The sequence below is a fragment of the Delphinapterus leucas genome, chromosome 7 (assembly GCF_059928025.1).
Source record: "Delphinapterus leucas isolate spDelLeu-1000000601 "Yukka" chromosome 7, BTC_Dleu_Yukka2, whole genome shotgun sequence".
In the NCBI taxonomy this organism is placed as follows: Eukaryota; Metazoa; Chordata; class Mammalia; order Artiodactyla; family Monodontidae; genus Delphinapterus; species Delphinapterus leucas.
Genome location: NC_143135.1, coordinates 83,161,995 through 83,181,060, shown reverse-complemented (window position 1 = coordinate 83,181,060; position 19,066 = coordinate 83,161,995). Strand labels below are relative to the sequence as shown.

The 19,066-nt window shown below is 35.3% G+C and overlaps 1 protein-coding gene across 2 annotated transcripts in view; it reads right to left on the bottom strand.

Annotated features, from left to right (window-relative positions):
* Positions 1-19,066, bottom strand: part of CWF19L2 (CWF19 like cell cycle control factor 2) — a 199,854-nt gene that overhangs the window by 108,865 nt on the left and 71,923 nt on the right. For both annotated transcript variants that reach the window (XR_016393904.1, XM_022560508.2), the window contains exons 9-10: positions 15,775-15,871; positions 14,081-14,173 (exon numbers count right to left, since the gene is read on the bottom strand). Coding sequence is in view for 1 of the 2 variants with exons in the window: in XM_022560508.2 (XP_022416216.2) it covers positions 14,081-14,173; positions 15,775-15,871 (190 nt within the window). In the remaining variant the exon portion in view is untranslated. The remainder of the gene's footprint in view (positions 1-14,080; positions 14,174-15,774; positions 15,872-19,066) is intronic.

Below are 19,066 nucleotides of genomic sequence, written 5' to 3'. Positions count from 1 at the left end.
GACATCCGAGTGGACTATGGGTGTGCATGTCTGGTGTTAGCAGCCGTGGGTTTTGCAAGTGAATGCACAAGGAGGCAGGACTGGGGTCTGGGCTGCTTCCATAGCTCCCACAGCAGGTCCAGGTGCACCGCTACTGCAGTTCTAGTACCTGACTTCAGTAGATCTGTGCCTATGGATCTGCACTGTTGGCTTTGTGAACACAGCACCTGAGGGACACCAGGGCTGATTGCATGCATTCCTACAGCTGAGGCAGGGACAAGGGCAGTGCCAACAACAGTGTGCTTTGTGAGCCTGCACAATGGGTGACAGGTGACACGACAGAGCCCACTCCTGAGTGGACAGCTCTGACGAAGGAATACTCAGTGGCTACTTTCCCAGAAGGAATGCTCCAGTCCCCCCTACCTCACAGTGCAGTTGAGAAATGGACCTGGGGGCTTCTACTCCAACATTTGGAGAGCAAAGACCCTGCTCCTGACAGGGCTGTGACAACCACAGAGAAAAGAGGAGGCCCCAAAAATATCTACTGCAGGCTCTCTCTGATCACCACAACAGCAGCCACACCCCCTAACAAGGGGCTAATGGCCAGCACACACTGAGGAAATAAGTGACAAGCATCCATACTAAAGACAGACCTTGCACCAAAAATATTAAACTCACACAGCCTACAGAGGAATGCTACCACATAAAAATAGTCCTCGAAGACCACACTACATAACTGTTTTTCCTAAACTCATAGAGTAAGAGAAATATAAGTAAAATGAAGAAGGAGGAGAACCAATCCCAATTAAAAGATAAGAGAATTCCCCTGAAAGGACAAACAATGAAACATACCACTTAAATATAATAGACTCTGAGTTCAAAAAGGAGGTAATAAAAATACTGAAGGAATTAAGAAAAGCTGTCAATAGAAATGCAGGTTACTGTAAAAAGAAACCAACTTTGGGGCAAAGGACACACATAGACTGAATGTGATGGGATGGAGACATATTTCATGCAAACATAATGGCAGGAAAGTGGAGGTAGCAATACTCTTATCAGACAAAATCAACTTTAAAACAATGGCCATAAAGAGACATAAAGAAGGACACTACATAATGATAAAAGGATCAGTACAAGAAGAGGACATTACACTCGTTAATATATATGCACCCAATACAAGAGCACCCAAAGACATAAATACTAACAGACATAAAGGGAGAAACAGACAGGAATACAAAAATAGCATTAGAATTTAATACACAACTCAAATCACTGGACAGATCTTCCACATAGAAATTCAATAAGGCAACAGAGATCCTAAATGATACAACAGAACAGCTAAACCTAATTTATATTTTCAGGACGTTATATCCAAAAAACCAAAAAAATTCAAGTGTGCATGGACCATTCTCTAGAATTGACCATCAACTAGGTCAGAAAATAAGTCTCTACAAATTTAAGAGGACAGAAATTATTTCAAGCACCTTTTCTGACCACAATGGCATGAAACTAGAATCAAACACAGAATGAGAAATGGGCAAAAAAGAATTACATGGAGACTAAACAACATACTACTTAAAAACCAATGGGTCAATGACAAAATCAAGAGGAAATTAAAAAACACCTTGAGATAAATGACAATAAAAACACAACCATAGAAAATCAATGGGATGCAGCAAAAGCATTTCTTAGAGAGACGTTCACAGCAATAAAGACCTTCCTCAAAAAACAAGAAAAATCTCAAATAAACAGCCTAACTTATCACATAGAAGAATTAGACAACAAACAATACCTAAAGTCAGCAGAAAGAAGGAAATAATAAAGGTCAGAGAGGAAATTAAAAAAATAGAGATTTTTTAAAAAGTAGGAAAAAAATCAATAAAACCAACAGCTGGTTCTTTGAAAGGATACACAAAATCAACAAATCTCTGGCCATGATCTTTAAGAAAAGAGAGAGGACACAACAAAGCAAAAAAATAAATAAATAAAAGAGGAGAAATAACAACTGATATTGCAGAAATACAAAAAAATAAGGAAATACTATGAACACTTATATGCCAACAAATTGGACAACCTAGAAGAAATGGACAAGTTTCTAGAAACAAGGGGCCCAACAAAACTGAATCAAGAAGAAATAGATAATTTGAACAGACTGATGGAATTCTACCAGGTATACAAATAAGAATTTATATACTGATTTTTCTCAAATTCTTCCAAAAGACTGAAGGGAAGAAACACTCCCAAAGTCATTCTATGAAGCCACGATCACCCTAATAACCAAAACCAGACAAAGATACTACCAAAAAAGAAAATTACAGGCCGATATCTCTGATGAATACAGATGCAAAAATTCTCAACAAAATACTAGCAAACCAAATCCAACAACACATAAAAAAGATCATACACTACAACCAAGCTGGATTCACCCCAGGGTAACAAGAATGGTTCAACATACACAAATCAATCAATGTGACACACCACCACAAAAAAAAAAGACAAAAACCACATCTTAATAGATGCAAAAGAAGCATCTGATAAAATTCAACATCCATTCATGACAAAAACTCTTACCAAAGTGGGTATAGAGGGAACATAACTCAACATAATAAAAGCTATTTATGAAAAACTCACCACCGATAACACTCAAAGGTGAAAAGCTGAAAGCGCTGCCACTAAAATCTGGAACAAGACAAGGATGCCAACTCTCACCACTTCTATACAACACAGTATTGGAAGTCCTAGCCACAGCTATCAGACAAGAAAAAGAAATGAAAGGCATCCAAACTGGAAGGGAAGAGATAAAACTGTCATTATATGAAGACGGTACTGTACACAGAAAACTCAAAAGACTTCACACAAAAACTGCTAGAACTGATAAATGAATTCAACTAGGTAGCAGGATACAAAATTAATATGCAGAAATCTGTTGTATTTCATTACACTAACAATAAAATAAAGGGAAAGTAAAAAAAAAAATTCCTCTTAAAATCACATCAATACAAAACAAAAAAAAAAAGACTTAGGAATAAACCTGATCAAGGATATGAAAAGATTTATATGCTAAGAACTTTAAAAAATTACTAAAGGAAATTGAAGTTGATTCAAAGAAGTGGAAAGATATCCCATACTCTTGGATTGGAAGAATTAATACTAGTAAAATGGCCACACTACCCAAAGCAATCTACATATTTAATGTGATCCCTATCAAATTACCCATGAAAGTTTTCAGAGAACGAGAACAAATAATACTAAAATTAATATGGAACCATAAAAGCCCCAGAACTGTCAAAAGTATTCTTGAGGAGAAAGAACAAAACAAGACGCATAACCCTCCCAGACTTCAGAAAATACTACAAACCTACAGTAAATCAAAACAGCATTGTTTTGGGAACAAAAACAGACATATGGATCAATGGACCAGAATAGACAGCCCATAAATAAACCCATACACCTACGGCCAATTAATATTCAACAATGGAGGCAAGAATATACAGTGGAGAAAAGACAGTCTCTTCAGCAAGTGGCATTGGGAAAGCTGGACAGCTGCATGTAAATCAACAACCTTCACACCATATACAAAAATAAACTCAAAATGGCTCAAAGACTTAAATATATGACATGACAGCATAAAACTCCTAGAAGAAAACATAGGCAAAACATTCTCTGACATATATCATACCAATGTTTTCTTAGGTCAGTCACCCAAGGCAATAGAAATAAAACCAAAAATAAACAAATGGGACCTAATCATACTTACAAGCTTTTGCGCAGCAAAGGAAACCATAAACAAAATGAAAAGATAACCTACGGAATGGGAGAAAATATTTGCAAACGATGCAACAGATGAGGGCTTAATTTCCAAAATACACAAATAGCTCATACAACTCAATAACAAAAAAACCCAAACAACCCAATCAAAAAGTGGACAGAAGACCTAAATAGACATTTCTCCAAAGAAAACATACACCCCATCAAGCCTCGTAGATAGCCTCATCCACCAGAGGGCAGACAGCAGAAGCAAGAAGAACTACAATCCTGCAGCCTGTGGAACAAAAACCACATTCACAGAAAGATAGACAAGATGAAAAGGCAAAGGGCTATATACCACATGAAGGAACAAGATAAAACCCCAGAAAAACAACTAAATGAAGTGGAGATAGGCAACGTTCCAGAAAAAGATTTCAGAATAATGATAGTGAAGATAATCCAGGACCTCGGAAAAACAATGGAGGCAAAGATCGAGAAGATGCAAGAAATGTTTAACAAAGACCTAGAAAAAATTAAAGAACAAACAGAGATGAACAATACAATAACTGAAATGAAAACTACACTAGAAGGAATCAATAGCAGAATAACTGACGCAGAAGAACGGATAAGTGACCTGGAAGACAGAATGGTGGAATTCACTGCTATGGAACAGACTAAAGAAAAAAGAATGAAAAGAAATGAAGACAGCCTAAGAGACCTCTGGGACAACATTAAACACACCAACATTCACATTATAGGGGTCCCAGAAGGAGAAGAGAGAAAGGACCAGAGAAAATATCTGAAGCGATTATAGTTGAAAACTTCCCTAACATGGGAAAGGAAATAGCCACCCAAGTCCAGGAAGCACTGTGAGTCCCATACAGGATAAACCCAAGGAGAAACATGCCAAGACACACAATAATCAAACTGGCAAAAATTAAAGACAAAGAAAAATTACTGAAAGCGTCAAGGGAAAAATGACAACATACAAGGGAACTCCCATAAGGTTAACAGCTCATTTCTCAGCAGAAACTCCACAAGCCAGAAGGGAGTGGCATGATATACTTAAAGTGATGAAAGGGAAGAACCTACAACCAAGATTACTCTACCTGGCAAGGATCTCATTCAGATTCCATGGAGAAATCAAAAGCTTTACAGATAAGCAAAAGCTAAGAGAATTCTGCACCACCAAACCAGCTCTACAACAAATGCTAAAGGAACTTCTCTAAGTGGGAAACACAACAGAAGAAAAGGACCTACAAAAAAAACCCAAAACAATTAAGAAAATGGTCATAGGAACATACATATCGATAACTACCTTAAACGTGAATGGATTAAATGCTCCAACCAAAAGACACAGGCTTGCTGAATGGATACAAAAACAACACCCATATATATGCTGTCTAGAAGAGACCCATTTCAGACCTAGGGACACATACAGACTGAAAGTAAGGGGATGGAAAAAGATATTCCATGTAAATGGAAATCAAAAGAAAGCTGGAGTAGCTATACTCCTATCAAAAAAAATAGACTTTAAAATAAAGAATGTTACAAGAGACAAGGAAGGACACTACATAATGATCAAGGGATCAATCCAAGAAGAAGATATAACAATTATAAATACATATGTACCCAACACAGGAGCACCTCAACACATAAGGCAACTGCTAACAGCTATAAAAGAGGAAATCAACAGTAACACAATAATAGTCGGGGACTTTAACACCTCACTTACAGCAAAGGACAGATCATCCAAAATGAAAATAAATAAGGAAACAGAAGTTTTAAAAGACACAATAGACCAGACAGATTTAATTGATATTTATAGGACATTCCATCCAAAAACAGCAGATTACACTTTCTTCTCAAGTGCGCATGGAACATTCTCCAGGATAGATCACATCTTGGGTCACAAATCAAGCCTCAGTAAATTTAAGAAAATTGAAATCATATCATTTCTTACCACAATGCTATGAGATTAGAAATGAATTACAGGGAAGAAAACATAAAAAACACAAACACATGGGGGCTAAACAATACATTACTAAAATAACCAAGAGATCACTGAAGAAAGCAAAGAGGAAATCAAAAAACACCTAGAGAAAACTGACAAAGAAAACATGACGATCCAAAATCTATGGGATGCAGCAAAAGCAGTTCTAAGAGGGAAGTTTATAGCTATACAAGCCTACCTCAAGAAACAAGAAAAATCTCAAGTAAACAATCTAACCTTACACCTAAAGGAACTAGAGAATGAAGAACAAACAAAAAACCCAAGGATATCAGAAGGAAAGAAATCATAAAGATCAGAGTAAAAATAAATGAAATAGAAACAAAGAAAACAATAGCAAAGATCAATAAAACTAAAAGCTGGTTCCTTGAGAAGATAAACAAAATTGATAAACCTTTAGCCAGACTCATCAAGAGGGAGAGGACTCAAATCAATAAAATCAGAAATGAAAAAGGAGAAGTTACAACAGGCACCACCGAAATAGAAAGCATCATAAGAGACTACTACAAGCAACTCTCTGCCAAAAAAATGGACAACCTGGAAGAAATGGACACATTCTTAGAAAGGTATAACCTTCCAAGACTGAACCAGGAAGAAACAGAAAATATGAACAGACCTATCACAAGTAATGAAATTGAAACTGTGATTAAAAGTCTTCCAACAAACAAAAGTCCAGGACCAGATGGCTTCACAGGTGAATTCTACCAAACAGTTAGAGAAGAGCTAATACCTATCCTTCTTAAACTCTTCCAAAAATTGCAGAGGAAGGAACACTCCCAATCTCATTCTACGAGGCCACCATCACCCTGATACCAAAACCAGACAAAGATACTACAAAAAAAAAGAAAATTACAGACCAATATCACTGATGAATATAGATGCAAAAATGCTCAACAAAATACTAGCAATCAGAATCCAACAACACATTAAAAGGATCATACACCATGATCAAGTGGGATTTATCCCAGGAATGCAAGGATTCTTCCACATGTGCAAATCAATCAATGTGATGCACCATACTACCAAACTGAAGAATAAAAAACATATGATCATCTCAATAGATGCAGAAAAAGCTCTTGACAAAATTCAGCACCGATTTATGACAAACACTCTCCAGAAAGTGGGCATAGAGGGAACCTACCTCAACATAATAAAGGCCATATACGACAAACCCACAGCAAACATCATTCTCAATGGTGAAAAACTGAAAGCATTTCCTCTAAGATCAGGAATGAGACAAGGGTGTCCACTCTCACCACTATTATTCAACATAGTCTTGGAAGTCCTAGGCAGGGCAATCAGACAAGAAAAAGAAATAAAAGGAATACAAATTGGAAAAGAAGAAGTAAAACTGTCACTGTCTGCAGGTGACATGATACTATACATAGAGAATCCTAAAAATGCCACCAGAAAACTACTAGAGCTAATCAATGAATTCGGTAAAGTTGCAGGATACAAAATTAATGCACAGAAATCTCTTGCATTCCTATACACTAATGATGAAAAATCTGAAAGAGAAATTATGGAAACACTGCCATTTACCACTGCAAGAAAAAGAATAAAATACCTAGGAATAAACCTACCTAGGGAGATAAAAGCCCTGTATGCAGAAAACTATAAGACACTGATGAAAGAAATTAAAGATGATACCAACAGATGGAGAGCTATACCATGTTCTTGGATTGGAAGAATCAATATTGTGAAAATGACTCTACTATCCAAAGCAATCTACAGATTCAATGCAATCCTATCAAATTACCAATGGCATTTTTTACGGAACTAGAACAAATCATCTTAAAATTTGTATGGAGACACAAGAGACACCGAATAGCCAATACAGTCTTAAGGGAAAAAAACGGAGCTGGAGGAATCAGACTCCCTGACTTCAGATTATACTACAAAGCTACAGTAATCAAGACAATATGGTACTGGCACAAAAACAGAAACATAGCTCAATGGAACAAGATAGAAAGCCCAGAGAAAAACCCACACACCTATGGTCAACTAATCTACAACAAAGGAGGCAAGGATATACAATGGAGAAAAGACAGTCTCTTCAATAAGTGGTGTTGGGAAAACTAGACAGCTACATGTAAAAGAATGAAATTTGAACATTCCCTAACACCATACACAAAAATAAACTCAAAATGGATTCGAGACCTAAATGTAAGACCAGACACTATAAAACTCTTAGAGGAAAACATAGGAAGAATACTCTTTGACATAAATCACAGCAAGATCTTTTTTGATCCAACTCCTAGAGCAATGGAAATAAAAACAAAAATAAACAAATGGGACCTAATGAAACTTCAAAGCTTTTGCATAGCAAAGGAAACCATAAACAATACGAAAATACAACCCTCAGAAGGGGGGAAAATATTTGCAAATGAAGCAACGGACAAAGGATTAATCTCCAAAATGTATAAACAGCTCATGCAACTCAATATTAAAGAAACAAACAACCCAATTCAAAAATGGGCAGAAGACCTAAATAGACATTTCTCCAAAGGAGATACAGATGGCCAAGAAGCACATGAAAAGCTGCTCAACATCACTAATTATTAGAGAAATGCCAATCAAAACTACAATGAGGTATCACCTCACACCAGTTAGAATGGGCATCATCAGAAAATCTACAAACAACAGATGCTGGAGAGGGTGTGGAGAAAAGGGAACCCTCTTGCACTGTTGGTGGGAGTGTAAATGGATACAGCCACTATGGAGAACAGTATGGAGGTTCCTTAAAAAACTATAAATAGAATTACCATATGATCTAGCAATCCCACTACTGGACATATACCCAGATAAAAGCATAATTCAAAAAGACACATGCACCCCAATGTTCACTGCATCACTACTTACAATAGCCAGGTCATGGAAGCAACCTAAATGCCCAACGACAGACAAATGGATAAAGAAGTTGTGGTACATATATACTATGGAATATTACTCAGCCATAAAAAGGAACAAAACTGAGTCATTTGTTGAGACGTGGATGGATCTAGAGACTGTTAAACGGAGTGAAGTAAGTCAGAAAGAGAAAAACAAATATCATATATTAACACATGTATGTGGAACCTAGAAAAATGGTACAGAGGAACCGGTTTGCAGGGCAGAAGTTGAGACACAGATGTAGAGAACAAACGTATGGGCACCAAGGGGGGAAAACCGCAGTGGGGTGGGGATGGTGTTGTGCTGAATTGGGGGATTGGGATTGACATGTATACACTGATGTGTATAAAACTGATCACTAATAAGAAACTGCAGTATAAAAAAACAAACAAAAAAAACAACTAATACTAAACTTTCTTTGGGTTATTTGTATGGAAATATGTTAACATAAATGTTCCAGACATTACATGAAATTTCTAAAAATCTTATATGCTCTGGTGTAATGTTATAAGTCATAATTCTAGTTATTACTTTAAAATGTGTATCTCAGAAATAAGAAAAAAAAAAAAAGACATACAGATGGCCAATAGGCACAGGAAAAGATACTCAATGTTGCTAATTATTACAGAAATGCAAATCAAGAGTACAATGAAGTACCACCTCACACCACTCAGAATGGCCAACATTGAAAAATCTACAAATAAAAAATGCTGGACAGGGTGTGGAGAAATGGGAACCCTCCTACACTGTTAATGAGAATGTAAATTGGTGCAGCCACTACAGAAAACAGTATGGAGGTTCCTCACAAAACTGAAAATAGAGTTGCCATATGATCCAGCAATCCCAGTCCTCAGCATGTATCTGGACAAAACTGTAATTTGAAATGATACATGCACCCCTATGTTCACAGCAGCACTATTTACAATAGCGAAGACACGGAAGCAACCTAACTGTCCATTGACAGATGAATGGATAAAGAAGATGTAGTATATTTAAACAGTAGAATACTACTTAGCCATAAAAGAATGAAATAAAGCCATCTGCAGCAACATGGATGCACCCAGAAATTATCATACTAAGTGAAGCAAGTCAAAATGAGAATGACAAACACCATATGATATCACTTATATGTGGAATCTAAAATATGACACAAATGAACTTATTTATGAAACAGAAAGAGACTCATAGACATGGAGAACAGATTTGTCATTGCCAAGGGAGAGGGGGTATTGGGGAGGGATAGATGGGGAATTTGGGATCAGCAGATCCAAACTATTATATATAGAATGGATAAACAACAAGGTCCTACTGTACAGCACAGGGACCTAGATTCAATATCCTATAATAAACCATAATGGAAAATAATATGAAAAAGAAAAAGAAAGAAAACTATGGGGAACAAAATAAATCAAGGACATTCATAAAACAAATATTTCAATTATTTTCTGATTGCTTACAATGTGCCAAGCATTACCCTAGACACTATATATATAAACTGAAATAGCCCTTGTCCTAATCACTAAAAAGTTCAACTTCTAAAGGGTAAGAGAAATAAGCAAACCAACAATTAAAAGTGCTGATGGATTTTCACTAAAGCCAAAAAGATGTTCATAGATCACTGATTCAGGAGATTTACCCTATTCGTACAATCTAACATTTCTAACAAATAAGCTAAGTAATGAAAGAACAATGTTCAATGCTCTACGAGTGGGATTTTCTTTTATCTGAAAAGGCAAAATTTCTATCAGAAGTATTTCAGGATTTTCCTCTAAAATATCAGCACATTTCTTTGTTGTAGTAAACAACTTTGTACTTTCATTTTTTAACAAACTACTTTGAAAGGTAGATAAACCAAGGTGCTGACCCTGATAGAATAAATGACTTTAATGGCATTCTTTGAATTCTCTGAAAGAGAATTCTTTCAGAATTGTTGGCAAAGGTTTGTTTTACATATATGCCTAGTAAAGCTTTAACTAAATGTGCAAGTGCCCTATCTCTGCAGAGAAGAATGAAATTTTCTTTTCTGGTCAAAGAATCCTTAGGAAATAAGAACCTGCTGTATAGCACAGGGAACTCTGCTCAGTATTCTGTAATGGCCTATATGGGAAAAGAATCTAAAAAAAAAGAGTGGTTATATGTATATGTATAACTGATTCACACTGCTGTATACCTGAAACTAACACAACACTAAATCAACTATACTCCAAATAAATAAATAAATAATACTTGTAACCAAATAAATAAATAAAAAGTGACAACCTACAGGTACAGTTTCAGAAATTGCAGAAAGATCCCCTTCCCTGGCCACCCTGTATAGCTGTCTCTCCCACGTTACATCCACACACCACCATCCCCAAAAGAAAAACACTGCTGATACCTGAAATTCCTATAATTATCACTCCATTCATTTGTATGAATTTAATAGGTGCTTTTTCACAGTTAAACTGTGCACATCCTAGGGGTGGGGGAATTGGAGGAGGTGGTCAAAATGTACAAACTTCCAGTTACAAGACAAATAAGTAGTAGACATGTAATGCACAACATGATGCTATAGTTAACACGCTGTATGATATATGGGAAAACTGTTAAGAAAGTAGATCCTAAGAGTTCTCATCACAATGATTTTTTCTTTTCTTTTTATTATATCTATATGAGATGATGGATTTTAACTAAACCTGTTGTGATAATCATTTCACAACATATGTAAATCAAATCACCATGCTCTATACTGTAAGCAGTGATGTATGTCAATTATTTCTCAATAAAACTAGGAAAAAATGTTAAAAAAAAAAGAATCCATAGAATAAAAACCTTTCTATTTGAAGCTTCAAAGGGCTATACAGTTTCCAAAAGAGACTCACAAATAGAAATTCTACTTTGAATACAACTTTGAGTTCTACTTCCCTGAGTTATGAGATACAATGCTCAAAAGCTAGGAGGAGCTGAAAAACATAAAGAAATCAGTAATGGTATAGAGATATATGCTCAAGGGATGAGATATAGTCTGTCAGTACTCTACAATATCCTTAGAACAGCAGAAGAAATGTTATTTAATAGAAGATCTGCTTCAATTTTTTCAGATGAACTGCTTTCAATTTCAAGAATCCCCTGAAATTCAGCCACAGTTTTAGAACCCTCTCATACAAAGTGACAAGTATCAAAAAAGAGATAGGTATAACAAGAATACAAATATACATAATTTGAAAAGACAAATTCCGTAGAGAATATTTTAAAAGGCTTTAAGTTTCAAAAGAGGAAAAGGTTACAACTGTTCAAAAGGACGAGAAAAAAGGCTTCATAATGGACTAAAGACAAAATGAAAAGTGGATAGCCTCAAGAGGGTGATATCCGGCACAGATAATTAATAGCATATGTAAATGTCAAAGAAACATGTAGGTTATGTATAAAAAGGCTTTGGAGGTAAGGCTGGAAAATGGGGTTATACTTTGGAAGGATATACTGCAGGAAGATCTAGTACTTTATATAGTTAGCACTAAGAAACCACATAAAAGTTTCAGAGTACAAAAGTATTATGACCACAAAGACACTTGAAAAAATAAATCTGGCAAAAGTGTACACAGTATAAGTAGTTTTAGCTATACTCTTTTAGTCCCTACTTTTTAATCCTACTTATAGTTTCCCATTCTCAATTCCTTAATCTGTACAAGAAACTCCAAATTATCCACTTTTTAAAAACATGACTAGCACAACTTAGTAAAAACAGCCTATTTCATAAACATATTCTCTGTACTATTATCTAAGTCATTAATAACTGAAGCTTGAAAAAATTCTATGAAACCTGATTTCATAGATTCTCACCTCTTCTCACACTACCATTAAATTATATAAATTAATCTTTGAGAATAGTCCTTTAAAATCAGTTATAAACCACTCTATAAACCTCTCAACACTGTAATGCAACCAAACCAATCCTTTGCCTTTTTCTATCTACATTTACTCCTGTGGTAATTTCATGCAGTATTGTGAATTTAAACACCATTTATATGTTAATAATGCCCCAATTTCTATTTCCAGTTCAGGTTTCTCTCAACTCCCAACTATATCCATCTGCCTACTTGATAGCTCTACTTGTTTCACATCTAAAAGACATCCAAGCTCAGTATACCAAAAGCAGAACTTCCAATCTTTGCTCCAAACCTACTCTTTCTCCCACATCTCAAATAATGGCCATTCTAGTCTTCCAGCTGCTCAGGCAAAAATCTCTGGAGTCTACTTTTCCTCTTCTCTTTAATTCATATTCCCCTCCCATCTAAACCATCATAAAAATCCTGTCCGCTCTCCTTCAAAACACACACATAAAACATGTATGCATATAAAAACTTTAATCACTTCTAATCATCTCTTCAGCTACTATCTTGGTCAAGTCCACTATCGTTTCTTGTATGTATCATGGCAAAAGCTTAACTAGACCCTATGTCTGACCTTATTCTCCCCCAATCTACTCTTAACAAAGAAGCCAGGATGGTCCTGTCAAAATACATTTTCTGCTCAAAAATCTTAAATAGCTTTACCTCTCACCCAGAATAAAAACCTATTGGGTTTGTCAAAAAGTTCATTCGGATTTTTCCATAAGATGGTACGAAAACCCAAACAAACTTCTTGGCCAACTCAATACTTCCTTACTATGACTTTTAAGCATAACATGATCTGGCCTCCCACAATCTCTCTAATCTGGATCTTCTACTTTCCTCTCTTTCATTCATTCCACTCCAACAACACTGGTTTCCTTGCCGTTCTTCCTACACATTGGACACATGTCCAGTCTTTGGAACTTTAAATTCTCTGTTCCTTATGTCCACAGTGCTCTTCACTCAGATCCACAAAGATCACTGTTTAACTTCCTTCAAGTCCTTGTATCAATGTCACTTTTTCAATGAGAATTAGCCTGTGCATCCCAAGACATACACATACACATAAACATACAGCATACCTGGCACTCAAGATCCCTACCACCCTGCCTAAGATATATAACTTTTTTTTTATTTTTACAATTTACTACCTCTCTCTTAGTACCCAAATAAAACTCCATGCAGAAAGGTGTTTTTATCTGTTTTACTGATAGGTGAATGAATCCTAGAACAAAATATTTTACATGAAATGGATACCAAATTCAAGTCTCTCATTCTGGAAGAGGAGATAATGACCTTGACTTGTGCAAGGTCAGTCAGTAAATGGCAGAGCCCAGAAAAAAACCAGGTCTCCTTGGCCCTAGGCCTAACTGTAGGCCTAGGCTTTTTTCCACCAGGACACAATGGTGGAACATGAGAGAATACATACGCAAATAAATTTTAAAAACAAGCAAACAAGCATAAATACATACAAGCACACCGACACAGATATAGACACATTTAACATCAAAATATTACCACTGCCAAGTAGAAGTATTATATAAGGTAACTGGCTACCTATAAACAAACTTTTATTACTTACCTCTACCCCAGATTTTTTTGATGATATCTGCGTTATGCTGTCTTCGAATTTATTTGCCTTGTCAAGTTGGGCTTTAAGTTGCTCAGCTAATTCCTTCAAATAGAAAGACAAGAAAAACAGGTGTGATAACATAGTTTCTTCATTTGTAGAATATTTCAAATTCACTTAACAATAGGGAAAACAGCATAGCAAACATCCAAGTAGCTCTCATCTAAATCTAGTTACCAACTCACAGCCTAGTATATTACTTTTTAATGAACTCTTCTGGGTAACAAAATTCTCAAATACCTGTAGAAATTGTTTATGCTTTGAAGGTAAATAATTACAAGGACATATATTTTAGGGAAGATAGGGAAATGAAAGAAATACATAACCTTAAGAATGGCATTTTTATAATTCCTTAGATATTATAAACTTCCAATACTCAGAATTTCAGTTATTTGTAAAAAGAAAGCCATCGCAAGATTTAAAATATTACCTTCTTTATTGTTAAGGAATTTAGATTAAAATTCTGAATGTATTTCATTTTAACTCTAGGAAATCTATAAAAATTTATATTACAAAACTGACATATAAAGCAATAAATCACAATGAAATAAATAAACAGAATTATATGACAAGCAAAGACAGCATTCTCCACTGCAGTGGTTCCATGAACACACAACACTTCTTTTAACATATGTTAACCTCTTAACTTGGTGATCTCTCTTTCACTATTTTAACTAATTTCATTGTGCTTTCAAAACTCATATGTTATTTTCTTGCTGTTGGTGGTGGTGGTCTGTCTTGCTTACTAATTTCTGGGTTAAGCTTAAGTTCAGTGTTACCAGATTGCAGCAAATATGACTTTTATTACAGATATAAACTAATAAAAACAGAAATTATCATGTTTGGCTACTTTTTGTTCTACTAAAGAGTGTCATACGGATGGTACACCAAAACAGAACACTACTTAAGATCACTTATATTTGGATTTGAGATGCGTACATACATATGACTATGAGGGAATCAATTCTGTCAAGACATGGAAAGCTGCCTGACTTTGTTATTCTGCCATGTCCAATGTAACAGTATTTGTGTAATATAAATGTGACAATATAATAAATAGATAGGTGCCACTCTTACCAAATAATTCTGATTTCTATTCAATTGTGAGTTAAGTAAGTTTCAAATCACAACATTATTATGGGAATAAAGTGAGCTAAACTACACAGAGCATTTAACACATTGTCAGGCACAAATATGTTACCTTAAGATTTGAAAAAATGAGTTAACCATCCTTCTTATTAGCTCATTTTTGAAGTTCCTAAGTAAGGGAATTTAAGAAAGTAATACACACTCTTAACAAAATATGACTAAAAAAGGGAAAGAAGACAGTGACATCTTTATCTCCCTCAAATATGCTCAATAAGTTATAAATACAATAATAAAGCAAATATCCAAGTTAAAAAGAAAATTAAAAAGCATTTAGTTCCCTAGAATCTTAAATTTCAGAAATTTGGCAAATTACATAACTTACTTAGAAGTAGACAGTGCTGTTCTTAGAAGTGTTCAAGAATTTCTTCAAGGAATCAATAAGCAGCAGTTATTTTCAAAGAGTGCTACATCCACATAGCTAAGGAACTTCCAAAATTACTTGTAAGAAGTTAAATATTTAGCAATTATTCTCCAAAAGAACAACATATAAGTCTTACCATATTTCCCATCATCTCTGCCTTGATAATCTTGGCTCCCAACTTGTTCTTCTCATCAACACTCAAGATGTGGATAGAGTCATCCACTGGACTACTCCTGTTTGAACAGGACAGATTAAGAGCATATGAAATACAGGTACATATTAACAAGTAAGTTGTTGCAAGTAACATCACCAATATTCAAATGTTACTTTAATTGACCTTAACAAAGCATTCAGCACAAATAGATCATGATTCTAGTACATTAAATAAATAAATAAATAACCCTCAGTGCTCCACCATAAATCAGTACTTAAAGATTCTATGCTACAATGTCATGATGGCCTATGGCAGTTATAATATCTGACCAAAGATCCAGTAGCAATGAGAAAAATAATATGTCAGCTATTCTTCATTACTTAATATTCCCATACTCATTCTAAAAAAGAAACAAACAAAAAATTAAAACTCTAGAATCAGGCCATAACTCTACACAGCTAGGGAAACTCTTCTCATTCAATGTGATAAATTACTGATAATCTAAGAAACTATAATCAGGAAATTACATTTAACTGCACTTAAAGAATAAAAACAGTGACCATGTGCTCTTGCAAAGTCAACCCAGAATTAGACAACATAAACTAATTTACAACTAATATCACGTGTGAAACCTATACTATGGAAGCCTCACAGAAGAAAAGAGAAATTTCCAGCCAAGGTCAGATTCCTGGCATACACAAAGTTGTCCCAACTTACTGCCTTAAGAAAGATTTGAGACTACAGTGCAGGGAGGGTGAACCCAGGGAGAGCATGAAGGACTCCTTAATGGGAGAGACATAGCTAAGAGTCCAAGGCAGCTAGAGAGGGGAGAGCTACACAGTGAAAGGATCCCAGAGAAGTGCAGAGAGTTCCCGTTGAGTATTCAGCAAGACACTACCTGGAGTCAGGGAAAGAACTATCCCAAAGGGTTAAAGGAAGAGATATTCAGCATTCCTGGTAATAGTGCCTGGTCCTACAAGTCAGACTAGGAAAATTCGTAATTCTGAAAGCACTGGGTAGAATATTAAGGGTTTTGCTTCATTAGTGGGAAATAAGTCCTAGACTAAATGCTGCTCTCAGCCCACCTAACAAATATTAAAAGCAGGAGTCAAAAGGACCAAACAGTCCCCAATTAAGTTAACTGGGTCCCAAAATAAAGCTCAAGAATACTTACAGCAATGCAAAAATATCCAGCACTCACAAAGTAAAATTCATAATATCTAGTATCCAATTAAAGATTATCAGACACGCAAAGATACAGAAAAGTAAAACACATAATTAGGAGAAAAAGCTATCAATCAAACCAAGAACTGACACAGATGTAAGAAACAGCAGACAAGGGCATTAAAAGTTATTATTATAAATTTATTCCATATGTTCAAAAAGTTAGAGACAACTAAGATATAAAATAGGTAAGAATTTAGTTTCTACAAGTGAAAATTACAACATCTGAGATTAAAAAATACACTGAAAAGGATTAATGTAAGATTAGACTGCAAAAGAAAAAATCAGTTAACTTGAAGCATTAGAAACTATGCAAAATGAAACACACAGAGAAAAAGAATTTTAAAACTGGAAAAGAACAACCGAGAGCTATGGGACAACCTTCAATACCCTACTATTCATGCTATTGGAGTCCCTGAAAGAAATGAGAGACAGAAGAAACAAAGGCCAAAATTTACCAAATATGTTGAAAACTAAAGAACTTTCATATCCAAGAAGCTCACAGAATCCCAAGTACAAAAACAAGACAGGGCTTCCCTGGTGGCGCAGTGGTTGAGAGTCCGCCTGCCGATGCAGGGGACACGGGTTCGTGCCCCGGTCCGGGAAGATCCCACATACCGCGGAGTGGCTGGGCCTGTGAGCCATGGCCACTGAGCCTGTGCATCTGGAGCCTGTGCTCCGCAATGGGAGAGGCCACAACAGTGAGAGGCCCGCATACCGCAAAAACAAACAAACAAACCAAAAAAAAAAAAACAAGACAAACAAAAAAAACTACCTGAAAAGAAACCACAGCAAGGCACTTCATAATCAAATTGCTCAAAACTAGTGATAAAGAGAACATTTCAGAGCAGCCATAGGAGGAAAAAAAAGTCAGTTATGCACATAGAAACAAAGGAAAGTATGACAGCAGATTTCTCATCAGAAAAAATGTAAGCAAGAAAAGAGTAGCAATATCTTTAAAGTATTTTAAAATGCCAACCTAGAATTCTATATCAAGTGAAAATATCTTTTAAAAAAAAATGAAATGAGTTTTTCAGACATACAAAGCTGAAAGAATATTAAAGAAAAGCCTTCAGGCAGAAAAAAAATTATACCAGACTGAAACATGGATAAACCCAAAGGAAGGCAGAGCAACAGAAATGATGACTACAAGGGTAAATATTTAATACTTGTTTCTTATTATTTAAATTGCTTTAAGATAACTATTTAAACAAAAATAACAACAGTGGTTTATAACAAGTATAAGTAAACTATATGACAACACTAACAAAAAGGACAGGATTGGGAGAAATGTAAATAAACTATTGTAAAGTTCTTATACAGGAGTGGCATAATATCACTTGAAGGTAGATAAATTAAAGATGTATGCTGTCAAAGATAAAGAAATCATTAAAATAACTAAAAGTATACAACTAAAGAAATGAAATGGAATCATAAAAATACTCAATCCAAAAGAAGTCAGATAAAGAAGAAAAAGAGAATGGGACTTCCCTGGTGGTTCAGTGGTTAAGACTTCACGCTCCCAATGAAGGGGGCCAGGGATCGATCCCTAGTCAGGGAACTAGATATACATAAATGGTCTAAACACCTGAATTAAAAGGCAGAAATCATCAGATGGATACAAAAGCAAAACTACAAGAAATGCACTATAAAGACATAAATGTTAAACATAAAATGATGGAAGAAGATGTAACATGTTTTAACACTAGTCAAAAGAAAGCTGAAGAGGTTTACTAAATATCAAATTAGATTACAGACCAAAAAGTATTGCCAGGGACAAAGAAAGTCATTTCATATGAAAAAGAAGTCAATCCATCAAGAGTACAGAAGAATCCGTAAATATTTATGCACCTAATAACAGAGCAACAAAATACATAAAGCAAAAACTGACAGAATTCCAGAGAAATAGACAAATCTACAATTATAGTTGCTGATTTCAAGACCCCACTCTCGATACTAGACAGAATAAGTAAAGAGAAAATCAGCAAGGATATGGAAGACCTGAATAACACTAGCAACTAATATGACCTAATCAACATTCACAGAATAC